Source organism: Hippocampus zosterae, chromosome 5, assembly GCF_025434085.1.
Source record: "Hippocampus zosterae strain Florida chromosome 5, ASM2543408v3, whole genome shotgun sequence".
NCBI lineage: Eukaryota > Metazoa > Chordata > Actinopteri > Syngnathiformes > Syngnathidae > Hippocampus > Hippocampus zosterae.
Window position 1 is genome coordinate 13,587,584 of NC_067455.1, and position 17,728 is coordinate 13,605,311.

The 17,728-nt window shown below is 40.9% G+C and overlaps 1 protein-coding gene across 4 annotated transcripts in view; it reads right to left on the reverse strand.

Moving 5' to 3' along the window:
- The window catches only part of col14a1a (collagen, type XIV, alpha 1a), a 122,404-nt gene that overhangs the window by 68,543 nt on the left and 36,133 nt on the right, over window positions 1-17,728 (reverse strand). For all 4 annotated transcript variants that reach the window (XM_052065696.1, XM_052065694.1, XM_052065693.1 and 1 more), the window contains exons 10-20: window positions 16,943-17,094; window positions 15,668-15,797; window positions 14,848-14,993; window positions 14,487-14,616; window positions 12,980-13,119; window positions 12,624-12,750; window positions 9,725-9,864; window positions 8,214-8,346; window positions 7,801-7,836; window positions 4,819-4,961; window positions 990-1,122 (exon numbers count right to left, since the gene is read on the reverse strand). In XM_052065696.1, the coding sequence (XP_051921656.1) occupies window positions 990-1,122; window positions 4,819-4,961; window positions 7,801-7,836; window positions 8,214-8,346; window positions 9,725-9,864; window positions 12,624-12,750; window positions 12,980-13,119; window positions 14,487-14,616; window positions 14,848-14,993; window positions 15,668-15,797; window positions 16,943-17,094 (1,410 nt within the window). The remainder of the gene's footprint in view (window positions 1-989; window positions 1,123-4,818; window positions 4,962-7,800; window positions 7,837-8,213; window positions 8,347-9,724; window positions 9,865-12,623; window positions 12,751-12,979; window positions 13,120-14,486; window positions 14,617-14,847; window positions 14,994-15,667; window positions 15,798-16,942; window positions 17,095-17,728) is intronic.

Here is a 17,728-nt window from a genome sequence, read left to right on the forward strand (position 1 = left end):
GATCCCCCGGGGAGAGCTGGACGAAGTAGCTCGGGAGAGGGAAGTCTGGGCTTCCCTGCTAAAGCTGTTGCCCCCGCGACCCGGCCCCGGATAAGCGGTAGATGATGGATGCATGGATGGAGTATTGACAATTGAGTTGAAACAGGCTAATGACAACTGAAGAGCCACATTTTCATTTCAATGACCTCAGTGAGAAGATAATTCACTTGAGAATTGGAATATTTTTGTTGTGCTACAAATAAAAACATTTAGTATCAGACTTTCACCTACAGTTACAATGTCAATTATTTTTAAAAAAAAGTGGAAATGCATAAAGAAAAGAAACAGCATTTCCAAATTGCACAAATCTAGAACGACTTTAAATAGCCAGTAACAAAAATGTATTGAGGTTCTGGCCGAGTGAGTGTGGGTTCACATAATCAATAATTTATGTTGCTCATTTATGAGGCAACAATATTAATATAAGGCACAGCTGGTTCATTGTTATGGCTCAATGAAACACTGTATACATGTTTTAAATTGCAAATATAGCAACGGATATGGCTAAAAATGTTTTTCTGGGTTCCAAGCTTGGTTTAATATGTTTATTTCCTGAATAATTTATGTGAAAAGACAGTTTTATCTCTGCACAAAATAGATTATCTTGTCATGCTCTTGGTACATGCGTGTCTGAGGTCTGATTTATTACTGCTGTTTGTTGGCATTAGAGATTTTTATTTGCAATAAGGCCAGCTATAGCGCACTCATATAAGATGATGACGTTTCTTATCAAGCATGCCTTCTCCCTGTTTAACGAGGGGACAGTCAATATTTCTCCTGAGAATGGATACGGCAACCAATAAGGAATTTAGCAGTGCCTCCTAATTAAAAGAACTACCGTAATTATGAACCGTCCTCATTTGCACTGCGGGCAAGTGTGTGTGTGTGTGTGTGTGTGTGTGTGTGTGTGTGTGCGTGTGTGTGTGCGCGCACATCTGTGCGTGACTCACATGTCGTCCCCTGTGCGGACACACTGACTCCATCGTCCCCATCGTTGTACACTGGCATGACAGTCACTTTGTACTGAGTGTCAGGAAGTAAGGATTCCAGCCACATACTTTTCTGACGGCCAGGAACTAACACCTGAATACACAGGCACACAAAAAAACAAAAACAAATGGATGCTCACACGGTAAAGTGGCAGTCAGGGTTCACCTTCCACAAATAAGGGGCGGTAAAAGTGACACAGTACAAATGCAAAGCTCAAACACTGCACACACACTGTATGTATAGTCTCTGGATAAAATAGAAGAATTTTATGAATAAGGGAAAGGCTCGTTGGGTGACAGATTGCAGAATGCTATGCGTAATTTCAGGGATGTCAAGCAACTGTTCAGCAATTCTGCTCACTCCAGCTTAGTCAATAAAGTCGCATGAGGCAGAGGATGAGACAGAGCAATTAAAGTTGGGTATCGGTGTTGAAGTCGGTTCTCTTTCAGCATTTGAATGTGCTTGTTCCTACCAAATAAAATTGGTTGCCTGAAGTTACAGCCATGCCAAGGAACCAACCAAGAATATCGTATGAAGGTGATCTTGTGGAGATGATGTGAATATGATGATGTCAATATCAAGGCTGATACTGAGTGACGATGACCTTTTGAAACTGTGAGTGGCAGTTAATAGAAAAAAAGTCCTGTCAAGGTTAGCTTTATGGTCTCCTGTTCTGGAGTGTTCCATCGCTTGACAAGCTTGTCATTAGCTCAAGAAATTTAATTTGCCATTTTCCAAACACCACGATGGACTGAAAATGAACCTTGCCAGTCCAACTTTGTGACGGTCACAAGCTCGCACAAGCAGGGAGAGTTCGTATCAAAAAGGGCTCAGGCTCGGTAAGAGCAGTGAAGATGACAAGTGGACAAGACTCGTAAACTGTGTCGTGAGAGATCATCAGGTGGGCGTCTGGGAACTATTCAGATTTGCTCATTGTTTCAGAAATTGATTTACTGCAAGTAATCCCTCTTAGCCAAATACATATTGGGGAGAGAGCGAACAATCGCATTCTCTTCCATTGGATGGCAAAAGGTACAATTAACCTGTGCATCCACAACAGAATAAGTTATGGCTTGCTCTGAGAGAGACAGCTATGAACAAATACTTGAAAAGAACTCAATCTAAACTGGATCTTGGAGAAACCGCTCAGGTTTTAGTACAGTGGTTCTTAACCTCGTTAGAAGTACCGAACCCAACCAGTTCATATGCACATTCACCGAACCCTTCATTAGTGAAAAATAAAAAAAGTCAACACAATTAGTAGAAGTATGACGTTTTTAAATTGTGCACAAAATCTACCAACCAGTGATGGCCAAGCGGGTGCGACATAACTACCGGTCATTGACATGTTAAGTCTGGTGCTCTTAACCTCCATGACAGAGGCTTTGAGACTGATTCACCGAACCCCTGGGGTTCGATTGAACCCAGGTTAAGAATCACTGTTCTCGTATGAGTCGAGGTTTAAACACAGCAAAAAAAAGGTGAGCTCCAGACAATAAAATGAAATCCTTTAGATTTACTTTGACCAGGGAACCAACCGAGCTAGCACGGTCTGTGTATGCGGAGGAGGAGGCGGGGATGGAGGTGGGGCAGGGGAGGCGCGGGGCGGGGGGGAGGTTACCGTGCCACGCTTCCAAGCAAAATGAAATGCCAAACAAAACCACCCATCACAAACTGTTAGATTTCTCATCTCAGCTTTCTCCAGTCCATTCTTTGTTATATTTGTCTGCAATGCAATACATGCATGAGAAAGAACTTCCAGCTTTCAATTTAAAGAAAAAAAAATTCATGGCACGTCATCTCGTGATGAAAACATCTGCGCACAGTAAATATCTGTTGGCCCATTTTATGGTAAACACTTGCTACTGCTGTCAGGCTGACCAATCCTTCATCAATTTTCTGCAGTATATTCACTTGAGGGTAAAAACAAGAGCTGGTGCTTATCACAGCCAATTATGGGTGAAAAGCAGACTACCCTGTGAATCACTCGCAAGACAACAGCGGGTTGATGGAGAACGGGGAACTGAGGGGGAATCCATCCGGGCCCATCAAGACAAATTATACAAAAGAAAAAAAAACCAACAATTATGCACCAGGCAGTGGTCAGGTTTAAACTCTTGTCCCACTTTTCCTTAGCAACAGTTTCCTCAGCTACTCATGCTTGTTTCTTTTGTTCCTCTCTCCACCGTGACCCATCTTAGAAGCCACGCAAGCAAATGGCTGCCGAAAAGATAATGGAATGTCCTCTGGCTCGGTCAGGCCTCTCCATCTTGCGCGGCTCTGACGCCATAGCGGGAAATTAAAACAAGAAGGAGAAAAAGGGTTCCGGGGATGAAAGTAAAAGGTGGTGATGAGAGAAGAAGGAGGCAAAGTTGGATTGGAGGAACAGATGGAGGGGGGAGGTAAGTGAATCGCCGGTTAAGATGGAATGTGTGCTTCGGCGATCTGGGATTGGAGAGGCCGAGTGGACCGGCACTGAACGTGTAATCGGTTTTCTGATGGGAGTAAATTATTAGCAGAACCAACCACTACACAGTCTGTGAAAAGGCAGCCTTGTTGTCTGTTCTGTACAACTCCCCAGCTTGTTCGAACAAGAATTTGTCATGTGTGAAAAGCGATACGATGTGAACAGAATATGAGAGAAGGGTTAACTTTTTGATTCATCTTTTTATTATTTATTTATTTTTGCCAAAATCCACCTGGATTTAGAGAGCATGAGTGCGCACTTACCAACATTGTAGGGTTCTACTTGGAAAGAGCTGACGCACCTTAAAGCAAAGGTGCAGTCAAATCACCAACATTTATCTGCCCCACTTTGTCCCAAGTCCAAACTGATTAATAATGAATGAGTGAAATATGATTTTCGAGGAAAAATCCAACTGTTTGTATCCATCTCAGGATGCTGCCATTTTGTCTTGTGCTGCCAATGGTTGCTGTTGATTGAAAATGACATCACAATGCCCAAGGCACACTTCTGAAATGAAAACATTACTTAAATTACCTTTAATAATGTAAGGATTATGGCCTGACAATTGTATTGAAAATATCAAAAAATCTGCAAGAAATTGCCATTTAATGTTGTTTTTTTCTTTTCACCTTACCAAATGACAACATAAAACAAAGATTTTCAAAATCCCTCCACCCCACAAAAGAAATACAGTTTTTAAGGCAGTTTTCCTCTCTATTGTGAAGTTAAATGAATATTAAAGGACAAAGTATTCAAAAATAGTTAAATATTCTATCTGTAATTAATGTCTTTATTGATGTAAGCGTTAAATGAGTAAAAAAAATGAAGTTATCTTATTCATAATATATATTTTTTATGAAGCAGCCAGTTGATTGGTTATTGAAACGTTATTTTTCCAAATATCAGAATTGGCACCGCATAGCAATATCCACATCAGTTAGGCCCCACTTATTATTATGTAATTTTATTCACAATTTATGATAATCACTTCTGTGAAGACAGTGAACATGTTCATGATTTCTCATAATAATTGGGAAATATAAATATCAAGCCAGCCTGCAGAACTAAATTTGAAATCAATTTGAAATGGGACCTTTGCAAGCAGAGTGAGCACTGTGATGTCATTTTCAGTTAACAGCAAGTGGTACAATACAAAATGGCAGCCACTTGGGCTGGACAAAAATTGGTGGATTTTATTTTGCTTAATTCATATTCTTCCAATGCAATATTACTCAGACAACTGTGTTTAGCCTCGTAGAGGCGCACAGAACACATCACTGTGTAGAAATGATTTGAGCTGACTTCCCCTTTCATAAACTCACCGTCTCCTCTTTGTGACTGGCCCCGATGGTGGTGTAGGACAGCCTGAAGCTCTCCACACGGGGGTCATCCAGCTCCCATGATGCCTTGAGACTCTCCGTGGTCTCATCACTCAGACGAAGGTTTCTCACCGTTTGGCGGGGGGCTGTGCAACAGCCGCACAGACATGAGGCAATGAACGGTGAGATTTAGCCATCCAAATCTCACTCAATGCTGGCAGTGGGTTGCTGTCAGCAGCGGATGGAACAGATTTAAAATGGCAGGTTGATAAAATGACAGTTCTAACGGGAGAGTGTTCCACAAACCAGCAAAGGACCTGTCGTGTTGCTTTCTGCCAATGGTCCACCTTTAACCCTTAGATGCATATGTGGGTCAAAAATGACCCGGTGAGGTTTTTTTCTTGAAATATCTTCGGACTGAAAATTTATTATAATTTCATATTCCAGGTATTCCTCAAAAAACATGTTTTTTATATAATGTCATTCACAATTTTAACTTACATTTTATACATTTTAAGAAATTTCAGTTTTTGTATTGCTACCCAAAGTTTCCATAAATGGGTCAAAAGTGACCCGTGTACATTTACTATGGAGTCCAATGGGAACCACTGATTCGAATCGACTTTGGCTGTCAGCAATACATTGACTGCGGACTGGGCAGACTATACTATCAGAAATGAACCCCTCAGGAAAATCATTTTACACTGTAAGAGCTGATACGTCTAAGTATTATCTTCATATAACATTGTTTGTGTGTCGTTCATGACTATGATTTATCTACAAATTGGCCTTCTGCCTGGAAACAGATCATATGGCAGTCTTTCGCTATGTATGGGACCCGTTCCTGGTCAACTGCAGACAGCAATTCATCCCCAGTGATTGTGTCACCGTCGATGAACAGCTTGTGCCATTCAGGGGAAGGTGCAAGTTCCTATAGTACATGCCAAGCAAGCTTGCCAAGTATGGCCTAAAGATCTTCTGGGTTTGTGATGCAGGCATCCCCTATGCAATAGATGGTATAGTTTACACGGGGAGATGACCAGGGGAAGACGTTCAGAAGAATCTGGGAGAAAATATTGTCCAGCAGCTGAGTGGTAGATTTAGAAACACCGGTCGCAACACACCATGGATAACTTTTTCACCAGTGTGCCACTAGCGCAGCATCTCCTGGAGAAGGAGCTCACTATTGTGGGGACTCTATGTCAGAACAAGCCAGACATCCCTACTCTGATGAAGCTTTCCAAGTCCAGGGAGGTTTACAGCATAGAGTTTGGATTCAATGACAGCCTTACCATGGTCAGCTATGTCAGAAAGAAAGGAAAATCTGTTGTGCTCCTGAGCACGATGCATCACAACAAAGCAGTGGATGAACATAGTAAAAAGAAAAAAACAGAAGTGATCAAATTTTACAACGAGACAAATGGAGGTGTAGACACCATTGACCAGATGGTTGGCAACTACCCGTGCAAGCGACAAACACAGAGGTGGCCCATGGTGCAATGGTAAGACATAATTGACATTGGCACCCTAAATGTCTACACCTTTTTCATGGATCAGCACCCAGATTTCAAGAGTGGCATCACCAATGCACGACGGCTGTTCCTCAAAGAGCTGTCAAAGGAGCTTGTCACACCACACATGAGGTGTCGACTGGAAAGCTGCACCCAACTGCAAATCCCGATTATTGAAGCAATGAAAAGGTGCGGGGTGACAAAAGCCACCACTAAGACACAGGAAAGAAATACACAGGGCCAACCAAAGTGAAAAAGGTGTCAGATCTGCCCAAGTAACAAAGATCGCAAAGTCAGCAATAGGTGTGGGAAATGCAATGTAGCTGTGTGCAATGATCACTGCCAGAAAGCCAAAACAGGCAATGCATACAGACAGACAGACAGACAGACAGACAGACAGACAGAGAGACAGGCACACACACACACAAAATAGATGTTCACATTTTTCTATTGCTATTCTGGGTGATTTTTATTTTTCAAAAATGTTAAAAAATTAAAAATAAAGATATTTCAAACATGAAATCATTCCTGTATGGTCCTAAATATATTACAAAATTTTATACAAGTGATTATTCTTAACCAAAATGACAAAAATGTCATTAAAAAAAGCATTTATTGTATTATGGGTCATTTTTCACCCACCTATGGAAGAGTGTAGGGGCCAGTCACTTATGCATCTAAGGGTTAAAATAGTTGCGCACACAAATCAAGCTTGTGCAACACTTGAATTGGCGAAATCTGGAAAGCTATTTCCATACAGCAACCGTTAAATAAAAGCCTTGACATAGGGGGTGCCCACTTTTTAAAATTCCAAGCAAACCTTTGAATGTACTGTATGTTTAGAATTTTGTAAGCTTTGACTACAGGAATGGCTTCAACTCAATCAGCTGCAGTCACTCCTGAAATAATTAGTTGGAACAACAGTTGCAGGGTGAATCCAATTTCGTAACACAACCATCACTTGCTTGACTGTGTTACGGATTTGATCTGATCACATAACCGCAGTGGGGGTTCCCACTGGATCTCACTCCATTTGTGAAAGACCAGAAACAGCGAGAGAATCTTTCAACAATCGAAGGACATAATATGCTGCAAATAAATTCTGGTTCGAACAATAATTAAACCTCAGATGGGTGCTCAATAAAAACAAGCACTGTTTGATTGTAGATTTCTCACTGAGATGAAATGTTTTGTGCTTACAGAAACAATTGATGTTTTTGCAATATTGCCCCTCAGATTAATTTTTGTTGTTGTTGTTGTTGTTGGGCTTGTTTTGTCATCATATATCATGTATGCATGATAGCTGTTGGGGGCCAGTACAGTATGATAAATGTACATTGTGTGAATATGTGGGGGGAAAAAAGTGACTCAAGTGAACGTGTGAATTTTTGGAAAGTGACAGATGTGAAACTAAGCCTGGTATTGGGCATGATGTTTTGCAACATTTCATCATGGACATTTTTACTCTTCTTACCAGAGGTTGCGGTGGCAATCGTTGTTGTCTTGGCCACTAGGGAAATACAAAGAGCATCAATTATATAATTAGAGCGAAAAGTCAGCAACTCCCTATATCAATAGCTCAGGTAATTAGACAGATACATACAAATCATTGATGGGGAAAATAGATTTTCCTTCTCTGAGATAAACAAGGACAAACAAGTCATTGCAATTAGTTACATTTAGAGTTAGACTCTGACTGCAGAAACTCACATTTTTTTTTCTATGATGAAACCTACGTTTGTGCTGATTGGCACTGTGCTGCCCTAAGAGCAAAGTGCGGCGTGAGGGTAAGCAATTTGAGAAATTCTATTGTATTGATTCGATGATTCAAGGTCAAGTTCTTTCATCAATAACAGGAATTTCTGGTGGTCTCAAAACACGACTTACATGTGGTCTCTGTGACAGACACAGCATCGCTCTCTGACTGGTCTTTGAAGACTGCCATCACCATAACTTCGTACGCAGTTGAAGGACTCAGGTCTGTGAAACTGTATCGGTTATCGCTTCCACTAAGAACCACCTAAAAAGGAAACACATTTTTTAATATTGATTTCTCACTAAAAATTCAAATCTAGATTTACTAAAAATTCAAATCTAGACTTACTCATAAAATGAGTTTGACCAACTCAAAAACATCTCACTGGGTAAGTGTTTTCCACATTTGGAAATATCTTATCTATACTTCCCATAGAGTAGTAGTTAAAAACTAGGTCAAGATGTTATACATTTGTGGCAATAGACCAGGAATCTGCCAGAAGTATTTATTCTCTGTATACAACGCCAGACTTCCAAGTCCAAGGTCACTAATTCGTCTTGCAAGGGCAATAAAAACTGAAACAACAAACGGTGGATAAAAAGCACAGAAGAAACGACGGAGCATTATTTAAAGGGGAAGATTTTCTTGACAGTATTATGTTTTATACGCCTCCACTAGGCTAAACACAGCATTCTGATTAATATTGTGTTTCTGGAATATGAGTTAAGCAGCAAAATCCATTCGTTTTTAGCCATCTCAATGGGTGGCCATGGTGCCAGTTTCTGTCAACTGAAAATGACATCGCAGTTTTTTTTTCTTATTATTAGTAGTAGTCTTTTTATTATAGTGTATAGAGTGTAATATCTCCTCCCTGGACAGTTGCTGCTCTTTTGATAAGTATGTCTCACTTCTCAACCTATTTAGTTGTTATAGATTGTCCTGTACAAATTAATATGGAATAGTTTTACTCCATTTACATTGCTTGTTCGTTTGCTCAATTTTCTTTCTAGATCTGCCATGACTAGCTGGTGGCTAGCTGTCTCATTTGCTGTCTGTGCAAATGATTGTTTATATGAGGCGACTGTTCATGATTCCTTCAAGGGCAGCTCGGAAAAGTGTTACAACAAGAAATTGAATTGTTTGAATGGCTATTAAAAATGTGCGTGTGTGCGCGTGTGAGCGTGTGTGTGTGTGTGTTTGTGTGTGTGTGTGTGTGTGCGTGTGACTATATGTCTAAGCAAGTGCTCACGAACCGTAATTCCAACCTACCTCTCCAATTCCCAAGTGTTATTCCCAACACTGATCACTCTCACCAAGAGTGCGAACACACACACACACACACGCACTCACGCGCACACACACACACACACACACACACACACACACACACACAGACACACACACACACACACACTTTTTGAACAATAGTTACATCCAGTAGGATAACCATTGTTGGCTCTAAATTAAAATTTCACTCACATAATATTTTTTTAGATTGATGAGAAGAGAGTACCAAATTTTAAAAACATGTTCATGTTTCATGCCTTCATTGTTTTGAGCATAAACCCTTTAAAGTCAACCTCAACTGCTCCAATACAGTGACAACCATGTAGTATGTGAGAATTACTGTTACGGTACCAACCTCCTTTGTGTCGCCACCTGTGAGTGGTGCCCAGGAGAGTCTATAGACGGTGATGTCATCCGCTGAGTGATCCCAGCTAACCTGAAAGCCATCTGCACTGACATCACTGGAACGGAGGTGTAGGGGACCTGGAACTGGGGCTGTAAGATGAAGCCCAAATGTACTTTTTTTTACAAAGACCATTTGAAACCGAGGGCCCAATTTTTGTTCCCAGAGCATGTCTAATTGTACACTTAAGTGGAGTTTTCTTTCTTTTGGTATTTTGCTAGACTGTGGACAGGTCGAATTGGGCGTGTTTGTGCCCCATTGTGGGATGGAATGAACCTTTTCCTGACTAATCGGGGAACCATTTCTAATATGCTTAAAAATCTACGTGGTGGGAGGCACAATTTGCCCAAGTACACCGCGCTTAATATTGCAAAACCAGAAATAGACTCACTGGAGTCTGGACATGATATTGGCAGTTAAACTGCAAGCTCTCCCCTTGTAGATGATGTAGTCGACTGTGCATGTGAAGTGGGCAATTGGAGACCACCTTGCACATGTACGACCGTGCACACGTGTGTGACAACCCTTCACCACCCCCAATAGTGATGCGGGGCAAAAATGTTTTTAAATGAGACAATAATACTATAATTCGTTCGATGAATTGATTTCTACAATGATTCAAAGGATTTGTCCCATGCTGGTGTCATATTTAGGAATGAAATACCATGACATCCATGGCACAGATTTGCGGAGTGACAAATTCGTCTGCCTGTACCTCAATCAAAAACACCAAAAATCAGGTTACACCTTCTGCACTACAAAACTCCTTTTAGGTAGTCTAAAGTGTTGAATACTTTATGTCACCAAATTGCATGGCGTGCTGAGGGACATGGAAGTAACAAGGTAAAAGTTGCGTCTACTAAATTCACAAATACACTGAATGCAGACTACTGTCAGTTCGAAAATTGTCAGATGAGTCGGGGGTGAGGTAACTCCATGCGCCAGAATGCCCAGTGAGGTGCAACATGCTGGACTAGACTTGCGGTGGCATGAAAATGAAGTTATGCCAGTTTTTACGCTGAGTGCACGGGCACCATCCTACTAAATATTAATGGTTAATATTTCTTTTGTTCTTCTCTCTGTCAAGTACGGAGAGCCTAAAAATGGTTACAATTAAATATTTTAAAAAATGGTAATGCGATTGGTTGGCAACAAGTTCAGGGTGTACCCTGCCTACTGCAAAAAGATAAAGGGATAAAGTCCAGAACACACGCAACCCTTGTGTATGTATGAGTCGGTGTTCTGAAGAAGTAAAATTAATGGTGATAAGTAGTACCGATACAGCAAGTCAAATAAGTAGTGACTTCCTGCATCAACTTGATTAATTTCCCAATAAAAGTAGAACATATAATAGGTTTATTGCTATTTTTCAGTGTATGAGATAAATAATAATAATGTGTAAAAATAAACTTTGAATAGCTGATAAGTGTGTCCCTATCTCTCCCTCAAAGAACGCTGGGATATACTTTAGTTCACACAGGACCCTGATGACGATGAGCGCGAGATAAAATGGATGAATAGATGTTAAGAAAAAAAAAACATAAATCATGTAGCAAACATAATTTTAGGGAGAGCTCCCATCTTCAAAAACCTGCGAGGCCTTCACTTCATTAAACCACGAGGAAAGGAAAAAACATCACCTTGTTCTTGACTGAGGAGTTCAATGGTTTCTTCCCAAAGGTCTATTTTTTTCCACTGACTCAGCACCAAACGCTTGTTGCTTAGAGGGATATTCTGACCAATCAATAACCGTTAGTATGATTGAATAGTCAGGGACAGGAAAATGACCTTTTAATGGGCCGCGGCTATTATGCTGAGGTGTAAATGAGGTGGGCATATTGCCAATGTAGCAGGGGGAGCAGTAGGGGCAATAAAATTCGACACTGTTTGGCACTGTGAGAAAAACGGCTCACCTTTGAACGGTAGCGATACGCCCTTTCGTGGAAATTAACAATAAATTGCCATCGGTGGAGCTCTTTTTGTGGAATGAAAAACAATCGATTTAGAAGACAAAGTTACGGGAGCATTTGTTTACTTCATGCACATTTTCATGCAAATTGGTACTGGTAGTGATATCTGTTTCCAATGCTTAACCCTTGCACATAACAATTTGATCCCAATAAATAAGACACGTTTACCTGTAATAATTTAAATCATTACCGGTAGATTTCCAAATCTGACCTGGGTGGGTGGTGGTATGCTTGGAAGGGTGACTATTGCCACCTGTCTGTGAATTAGTTTTGAGTAAAATCTTTATACTACACTTTAATTTAATCCCACTTGGAAAAATGAAGCATAAAGTTGAGATGTGTGGTGATAGTAGTAATTCAGCCACGCAGACGGTGTGGCAGTGACGTGGCATCATCTTTAGTAGACCTCGCCATGAAATGAGGAGACTGAAAAGCCCGGCTTCATTTCCCCAAAAGATTTCGACCTCCTCCCTCCTCGCTACTACGGCAATATGGAATGATAAAATGAGCCCATACACGCAGCACCATAGTTATGTCTGTCAACACTATGCCGACTTGATGTAGTATTTATTTTGGGTGCACGCCACTCCACATCGTGTTTCGTGCGAATGCGTGTCGCATCACAGATGCGGTGTGTTTACATTAGAAGTCAAATTATATACGAGTATATAAAAAGAGCGGACTTAACGGTTTATCGGAATTGGGCATCAGGCCCTGCAGTATGTATTGTTCAGGCCAACACAGAGGACAATGCCAACAAAACGCTTGATTCATAAAAAAGGAAAAAAATCCAGAAACCAGCATGGGGTTTGATATAATTTCATTAAAGTATCAAGCTAAAAGATCTTGCTTCATTCCTCAGTACAACAAAAGGGACTTACTAGTTGTGAATCCATCAGTGAGCGGCTCTGATTGGCCTTCATCATACAGAGCAAAGAGAGCCACCGAGTACTCCATCAAAGACCTCAGTCCACTGAGGTCGTAAGAGTTTATAGGCCCAACTTCCACCTGAAGGACACACAATTTAATGAAACTTCAACGATCACTCCTGCTTGAGTGATTTTGTAGAGGACAGGAAGGGATGTGCTGTTTATAAATATAATTGAAACCTAAATTGAAGTTACTTAACACTATTTGTACAGTTATTGTACTGATAATCTTATGTGCGAAAAATAAAGTTTGGTCTCACTCAGCGATGATACAATGTCCAAAATAAAAACATATTTGACACACACACCTCCTCAGTGACCCGCCCATCTGTATTGACCCACATGATACGATAACCAGTTACTCCACTGGCAGCGGGGTCCCAGCTGATGTGTGCTGAGTTGTGCGTGATGTCAGAGAACTGGAGATTACTGGGCGCTCTGAGTGGTACTGAGCAGAGAGAGAGAGAGACAGAGATAGAGAGAGTGTGTAGTGGAGTTTTGCCAATGTGCTCACAATAGACTTACTGATTAAGTACACCCGCACAATCTAACAAGCTCCAAATATATCAACTTAAAAAGATAATAAAGTTGATTTTGGTTGACATATTAAGTGAGGCATTCATGCATTTACAGATTTTCATTTATCTATTTCATCCATCCATTCATCCATTTTCCTAGAAGCTTATCCTCACAAGCTTCACGTGGGGTGTTGGAGCCTATCCCAGCTGTCTCCGGGCAGTAGGCGGGGGACACCCTGAATCGGTTGCCAGCCAATCGCAGGGCACACAGAGACGAACAAACACTCGCTCTCACAGTCACACCTCGGGACAATTTCAAGAGTTCAATCAGCCTGCCATGCATGTTTTTGGAATGTGGGAGGAAACCAGAGTACCCGGAGAAAACCCACGCAGGCAAACTCTACACACAATCAGAGGAGCTGGAATTGAACCCACAACCTCTGCACTGTAAGGTCGACACACTAACCACTGGACTATCGGGCAGCCCTTATCTGTTTCAATATACTGATTATAATACCTCCGAATTTTCACTCTGATGAGTATACAGTGACACACATAGAACCCAATCCCAAGGAGAGAACATGAAAGGGGGCGGGGGGGGGTTGAACGATGCCTTACTCAAGGCAACCATGGGAGAAGCAAAGAAGCATATCTCCAACAACATGACATTTTTACATTTTTCTATGCAATGGGACTTGAATTGTGACTCCCCATCTTCCATTTTTTTGTCTTAATTTGCTTTATCATCACGAGGGTTGAGGGCGTGCTGGAGCCTATCCCAGCCGGCTTCAGGCAGTTTGTGACATCCTGAACTAGTTGCCAGCCAATCGCAGGGCACAGATAGACAAACAACCATCCATGCTCACACTCACACAATTTTGAGTGTTCAATCAGCCTGCCATGCATGTTTTTGGAATGTGGGAGGAAACCAGAGTAGACTCGCAGTTTTAAAGCCCAAATTCTCTTATGGTTGTAATTTGGAGTGGAACAGAACTGCACTGATACCCTTTGACTGGCTGGTAATCAGTTTAGGGTATACACCGTCTACTGCTCGAAGACAGCTGGGATGGGCTCCGGAAACGCCTGCGACCGTCGTGAGGATAAGCGGTTCAGATAATAGATGGCTGTTGTGTCGAAGGTATCCTATATCTTTACTTTCAGAATGATGTAGCTTACATGACTGCAAGCTACAATTAAAAGGTAAATGTTATTTTTGTGCTGCAATACTTGCAAGATATTGCCTGCTGCGGAATGCGATACACGCCAAATGTACAGTATGTGGCTAAGCAACACTTACAAGTAGTTTCCTGGTTTGTAATGGGTTCGCTAGCCTCTTCTCCAAACATAGCATAAACAGTGACTGTATACTCAGTGTGAGGGATCAGACCATTGAGCTCCAGCTGGTTCGCTGCATTTGACACTTTGACCTGCAGCCAAAAAAAAAAAAAAACCACACACTGTACAAACTTCAAAAATAAACAACGTTTAGTTTGTGGTCAAATTGTAAAGTTAGCATGGAAACAAAAAACAAGAAAACGTATATTTGCTTCGCGTTTGTTTGAACCCTTTCATTGACAGCGGCCACTGCAGTGGAGATCTTATCACATTTTCAGGTTTCAGGTTATATATTATTGGTGCAAGAAAAAGTTGAACATTACCTCCTGGTCAGGTAAGTCTCCTTCATCTATAAGCGGTGCATAAAGCACCATGTAGCCTGATGCTCCTTTCACATTGTCCCATCTTGCTTTTATGCTGTTGTGAGTCACGTCGAACAGCTGGAGGCCTGTCACTGTGGGAAGAGCCACTGCATATGCACACGACCACACACAGTGAAAAACAGTAAGAACCAGAATACTGTCAACAAAAATCTAACCGTTGATAGAACTGAGTTGAAACAATTTTTGCACTCATAGAATAATGAATCACTTTTCATGACCCACAAAAAAAAAGACCTAAATGAAAGGGGTGTCATCAAAAACAGCATGGCGGGGCATTGAAAACATAATCATGTAAAATTTGCAAGGCTCTAATAGACAAATCTTTATTAGGGGAGATCTGATCTGCATAATATGTCCTGTATGAATAGCAAAAAGACTCTTGTTTGAGAGACTGAACAAAAGAGAAACACAAAAAGAAAAGTCTGTAACACAACCTGGACATACACGCAGGCTGTGTCCTTGTGCTTTGACATGATAGAACCAGAAAAGCATGTCAATGTATAAAGAAAACTACAGTGTAAATTGAATTTCATTTTTTAGGATAAAGAATGATTGTGCCTATTAATTTGTTCGGAGATACCATTTCTTATTTTGAAGAGAATCGTTTGCATGTGCTTTTATTCTCTTAAATTAAAGGGGGTAATCGGTTTTGATTGGCTTGGCCACGGTGATGTTGAATCATTTTTTGCAGGGCTAATCTTATAATGTCATATGTTTGTATGCGGCTGCTTCAAAAGCAGACGTGTGCATAAACACTTACGGGTTGTTTCAAATCCTCTTAGTGGTTCACTCGCCTCGTTTTCATTCACAGCAAACACAGACAGCTGGTATTCGGTCTGTGAGTTGAGATGCCGCAACACCACGGAGGTGTCACGGCCGTCGACAACAGCCTGGGGTGCGTGGAAGGGGTGCAAAGAGAAAAAGGCGAGATTGAGGAGCAGATGTGCAATGGACATTTAATAATAGAATGAGTGATGTGAAGATGAATAGGAAAGAGAAAAAAAAAAAGGAAACTATTTCTTCATTGGGATGCAGGTCATGTTTTAGCCCTGTTGGACTGAATGGCAATTTGAAAGGTGTGCTTCAATTCAGGTCATTCTGAGAACGTCCTCTCACTTACAGAATTAGGAACTGACGGTTTGTAAATCAAAGCGTAGAATGTAACAGTTTCTCGGTCCAAAGGAGTTGGACAAACCAAACCATTAGAGTATTATTCCTAATGTGTCTTTGTTTGTACTAATTTAGTCATGTGTCTTTGAGGAAGATGAGAGGAATATAAAAGGATCAGTGCATCCGAGCCGTCCGTCATCCTTCTTCACTTTCAAAAATGTGGAGCACTTTCCTTCCTGTCACTAATGAGTGCAAGCTATATTTACTGTATGTTTTTTTTTATTTTTAATGTGTGCTTTTTTTTTTGTGAAAAAAAGAAAACCATCAAGTTGATCCTACCCTTTAGAAGTTTCCACCCATTTGAGAAGACTTCTCTTTGAGATTTTGGATTGTCTTTTCTTGTTCATCTCAGTTGTTTGATAGAGTTGAGGTCAAGGCTCTCAAGTTCTTCCACATCAAATTCATTAAGGAATGGCTTTTCGCACCTTGCTTTGGGCACAAGGGCACTGTAAGGCTAGAAGATATCTTCAGAGGCCGATGGTGTAGTGGTACAGCAGCCTGACTTGCGTGCGGGCAACGTGGGATCGATTCCCACTCAGTGACGGTGTGGCTGCGGGTGTGAATGCTTGTTTGTCTCTATATGTGCCCTGCGACTGACTGTCAACCAGTTCAATGTGTTGTCAGCCTTTCGCCCAAAGTCAGCAGGCATAGGCTCCAGCACCCGCCCTCCCACCACAACCTTGTTCAGGATAAGCGGTGTTGAAAACCCTAGAACTGTTCCCACAATGTTAGGAGTAAAGATTTGTCCACCATGTTGTAGTAAGATGTAGAATTAAGATTCAGAAAACTGAGAAACGATTGATTAAATCATTGATAAGGCCGTACCTTCAGAATAAATACCAGAGACAAAGTTTAAGTTATTCACCTCTTGTGGTTGTCCTCCGTGAACAGGGAAATAAACCACTCTGTATTTCTCTACATTTCCAGGGGAGTGGCGCCATGTAACTCGGAAGTTCTTGGCAGTGACCTCTGATGTCACCAAGCCTGAGGGTGATCCAAGTCTCTCTGGCGGCTGTTCTGAAAGGGCAAAAAAAAAAAAAAAAAGGTGGAAATCTGACATACTGAGATCAGAGACAGAATTAGAATATAACATAAATCCTTCCTTTTGTCAACAGATGTGAGAATTATTTCCTCAAAAGAGTGAGTTTCGACAGAATGACTTAAGGAAAAAGATGTAATTTCGATTCTCCTAGTATGTCCGGCTGCTGAGGCTTACCGGTAATGTTTGTTAACTGAGATTGGACTCATTAAGACATATGCAAGTCGATTTGATTTAATTTATATATAAAGGCCGATAAGTGTGAGGTCTTAACCAAAAAGTACATATCCATAATTATGCTTTGGAGGTCAAATATTTTTTTTAATCTATATGAACTATATGTTAATTTAAGTTAAGGTCAATATCATACTGATAAAGTTGCAAGAAATCCCAAGATAACCTACAGATGCACCATAATCAGGTAGACTATTGTGCAAAATGTATTATTTGAGTAGTTTAATTCAAAAGGTGAAATTGAAACAGTACATTGGGCTAGGGACCGCGCCGGCCTGTGAATAGCGAAAAAAAGCATATACAAGTAAAATATAATTGATGCATGTTATAAATGCATTGAAGGGAAAAAAATAAAATTCCTTAAAAAAAAACAATTAA